This window comes from Limulus polyphemus, unplaced genomic scaffold, assembly GCF_000517525.1.
Source record: "Limulus polyphemus unplaced genomic scaffold, Limulus_polyphemus-2.1.2 Scaffold3059, whole genome shotgun sequence".
NCBI classification, from domain to species: domain Eukaryota; kingdom Metazoa; phylum Arthropoda; class Merostomata; order Xiphosura; family Limulidae; genus Limulus; species Limulus polyphemus.
Window position 1 is genome coordinate 21,893 of NW_013668669.1, and position 4,562 is coordinate 26,454.

The window sequence follows — 4,562 nt, forward strand, 5'->3', positions numbered from 1 at the left end:
CCCAATAATTGTATGTATGCTTGTATATACCCAATAAATGTATATATGCTTGTATACATCAAATAATTGTATATATGCTTGTATACACCCAATAATTGTATGTATGCTTGTATTCATCCAATATATGTATCTATGCTTATATGCAAACAATATATGTATGTATGCATACATCCTTATGCAATGAACAAATTTCACAGTAAACTAAGCAATTGCACTCATGTGGGTTAGCGGTAACTTGACATGCTTACAACGCTAAAATTAAGGATTTGATCCCTCTTGACAGCCAGAACGTAAATAGTCCATTGTGCAGCTTTGTGCTAATACAGAAACAACCTAATTAAGGTGTACTGCCTACCTTATGGTCATAACTAAATTTTGTGCTTGGACGTTTACGACTGTGAATCAAATGTTACACTTTCTGCAAATATATGATATTACCTCATAATGTTATATATGCTATTTGATTATGGCGTTTATTATGACTTTACCGTATGAGTAACCCTACTCCAGTTGTTTTACAATATATTATTTAGTTAGTTTTGTATACCGACGCCCAGCATGTGACACTAAATTATTAGTTTCTGTTTTATGACTTTAATATATTAAAATCTTTCTTTATGGCGAAAATTTTCTGTACTGGGTTTTGTACAAAGGTTTTTCATCCAAAACTCAATAAGGTAAAACGAGAAAAAGCATGACTGAAGTTTTATGAAGTTACGGTAAAAATTATATTTCATCTAAACATTATTTGTATTTTATGTTTTAGTTCATAGTCATGTTTTAACAAACACCATACGAGTGGAAACTAAACTGGATTTTTGTGTTATTATAGCTCTCTGTTCGACTACGTTTTAGTTCCTGCACTGACGTCACTTCTCAATAATTCTCCCGCACAGACAAAGAAAACAATATTAGTTAATATAGTTAATAACACTAGCAGAAACTCCGCATTACGGGTGGCTAGTAATCACTAATCGCAAAAATAAATTGTAATATTTTTATATATTAAAAGTGGGACCGTTTATTGAAAAAATAATAGTTTTTTTAAAGATCTTCAGTTTCTCAGTACCACATTTACAAATTTCACCAGTAAAGATATAATCAACCCCTCACGTACAGTCCTAGTGAAAGTCGTGTTCTTGTTGTGAGGAGAATGCTTTTATTGAAAAAATTGTGTTGTATTATAAAGAATCTTCAATACCCAAAGTGTGAAATTTTTATGGATTTGTGTTTGTGGTGTCATTCAATAGATGGTGCCACATTGTATTTATTATTTCGATCACACACATAGATAGATACATATACACGCTACGTCCATTATAGTAATAATAACGAGCCCAAATTTAATTTTAAGTTAAGTAATGTGCAATACTCATAGTATAAACCTCACGCGGTAATGTCTGCAATCAATATTGCATTCAATATGGGATTATATTCTAAAAATAAATAGAATCTGCAAACATATTAAAATCAGTGCTCGAATTGTAACTACTCAACAGGGACAACTCTATAAGTATAATGAAAAAAACAATGTGTACCCTACTGATACTTCCTTTTTATATATATAATAAATAGTGGGTTTGGTTACTTTGTTGACTAGTCAATAGTTAGATCAAAATTAAGGTTCAACAATACCTACATATTTAACAATAACCGTACAAAACAAATGCTAAGGACAAACTAAATACGGTTAATAGAGAAAAGGAGTGTGATATAGCCTGGTGGTTAGGGGGCGCTCGACTCGTAATCTGCGGATTACAGGTTCGCATTACTATTAATCTAACATGCTCGCCCTTTCAGCCATGGAGGTATTATAATATGACGACCAATCTCACTATTCGTTCGTAAATAAGTAGCCCAAAAGTTGGCGGTGGGTGGTGTTAACTAACTGCCTTCTCTCTAATCTCAAACTGCTAAATTAAGGGCGGCTGGCGCAGATAGCTCTCGTGTAGCTTTGCGCAAAATTCAAAACAAACAAATTTACTGGTAGAATCAGTAAGACTGAAGTTGTACATGTGTCTCCACCGAGGCGGGGTTCGAATCCCCGTCACACCAAACATGCTCGCTTTCAGCCGTGGGGGTGGAATAATGTGACGGTCAATCCCACTATTCGTTGGTAAAAGAGTAGCCCAAGAGTTGGCGGTGGGTGGTGATGACTAGCTGCCTTCCCTCTAGTCTTACACTGCTAAATTAGGGACGGCTAGCGCAGATAGCCCTCGTGTAGCTTTGCGCGAAATTAAAAAAACAAACAAACAAACAAACCACCGAGGCGAAGTCAGTCAATGAAGTCTCGCTCACAAAACATCACACTCTCCCAATGCGCATGATTTTGTTAACAAAGGAAACAAAAATAGCCAATTATTTATTCAATGGGAATAGCGTTTCCCTCTAGTCTCCCTCCATTCCAGCATTTATTAAAATACAGTATACTTCATCGACAATCCATACTTACATCGATATTGACTCCATGCAAATCATACTTCTGTCCAGGAGGTTGGTCACTTGGAAGAAAGCGGTAGAACTCTACATGGTCTTTGTACCATTTGACTGAATACAAATCGTCACCTTCCAAGTCGTAACCACAATACATCCACACGGGGGCGCCAAGTGCAACGCCAGCAGGGACATTTAGTTCCACCAGTTTTAAACTGTAAACAGCTGCAAATGATAAGAAGATATAATAAGAGCCAGGAATTAACATAGCGCTTCATAACTATACATGGCAGTCAACGCATAATGTTATACTTAGCTATAAGGTCGAAAAATAAATACAAAACTGTATCTATCAGAAATATTCATATACTGTAAGTACTAATTCGGTTAAGTCTGTAATAATTTGAGACCTAAAAATATTCACATTTACTAACGGTCACAGAGTTTCTGTTTTGCAGTCATTCAATTAGCGTTGTAAGCTGTGACCGTCAGAGGGACACACTTTACAAGAGAAGAATCGTAAAATGATGGAAATTGGTATATATTTTAAAGTATTCAGATCATGGGGTTTGTCTGAACACGCCCTCTACTTCATATAATCCTTTAATAGGGTACAGTTGTTTGAACGTCTTTCTATGAACCAAAAATATGGCTAGCAGTCTAGTCAATTTGAATTAGAGCTAATCCTAGATAAAGACTTATTTTTTTCTTTCAGTTGGAAAATACACCTTAAGCCTTTTTTTAAATAATTCAATGAAACTATACCAAACCGACAATCAGTAAAAAAGCGTTTGGTCCTTCTTTTTTTGTTTTTATAGCAAAGCCACATTGAGCTATTTGCTGTGTCTACCGCGGGAATCTAACCCCGGATTTTAGTGTTGTAAGCTCGTTGATTTACTGCTGTCCCAGCGAGGGACGATTAGTGGCTAACCGGACTTAAAGACGCCTTGTATCTTACAATATAAATGAAAATATTTTTCGCTGTTTCCAAAAAAAAAGAATACATCTACTTAAAAGCACATATACTGAATAAAATATTTCAATTGGTTTAACCCTCCAGTGACTCAGCAGCAGGTCTGAAGGCTTATAACGCTAAAAATAGGGTATCGTTGGGTAGAATACAAATAACTCGTTGTGTAGTTTTACGCTTAACAAGAAATGAACAATAATTTGGTTTAAAAAAATTGCAACAGATAAAACACTTTCAGAGATTTTATTTCAAAACCGCTTTCATGACTAGGTCGGGTCTGTTGTGAGAGAAAAGTACAAGAGGAAAGCAAATACAAGGAAAGGTTTTTTTTTCCACAGAATTCTACTAAGTACAGGCCTGACCTCTATTGTATCTCAGGTAATACGAAATAAGTAGTTGTCGTGACTCAAACGTTTGCACGTGCGATTTGGATATGGAAATAAATGAGATTTTGAAATAAATCGAAAAAAAATTAAATGGTTTGAATTTCGCGCAAAGCTACAAGAGAGCTATCTGCGCTAGCCGTACCTAATTTAGCAGTGATGTTGTTGTTGTTTTAACTTAAGCACAAAGCTACACACACACACAATGGACTATCTGTGCTCTGCTCACCACGAGTATCGAAATCGGGTTTCTAAGGTTGTAAGCCCGCAGACGTACCGCTGTGCTACTGGGGGGGGGGCGACTAGAGGGAAGGCATTTAGTCAATTCCACCCACCACCAACTTATGGGCTACTCTTACACCAACGAACAGTGGGATTGACCGTCACATGACTAGTAACGGGATTCGAATCCTCGACTCTCAGATTGTGAGTCGAGTGCCTTAACCGCCAGGCCATACCAGGCCAAAAAACCGAAACATAGATAAATAATTAAATAAATGATTAGTTCGTAAGTAAGACGTATAATATTTTATTATAACTTTTATTATAATTTCTGTTTTTTTTTTATATAGAATTAATTTAATGAAACATGTTCCATAAAATAAATCAATTATATTCTTTACCGATTTTACTTGAAAAAAAAACGTCCATACTCTCTCATATTATTCAAATGTTTGTTTGTTTAGTGCAAAGGTACATTGGGCTATCTGTCGTGTCGACTGCGGGGAATCGAACCCCGGATTTTAATGTTGTAAGTCCGTAAGTTTACCGCTGTC

At 35.8% G+C, this 4,562-nt stretch overlaps 1 protein-coding gene across 1 annotated transcript in view; it reads right to left on the bottom strand.

The window, feature by feature from the left end:
* Positions 1–4,562, bottom strand: part of LOC111088056 — a 68,501-nt gene that overhangs the window by 15,709 nt on the left and 48,230 nt on the right. Inside the window, exon 2 of the mRNA XM_022396915.1 lies at positions 2,453–2,658. Coding sequence (XP_022252623.1) covers positions 2,453–2,658 — 206 coding nt within the window. The remainder of the gene's footprint in view (positions 1–2,452; positions 2,659–4,562) is intronic.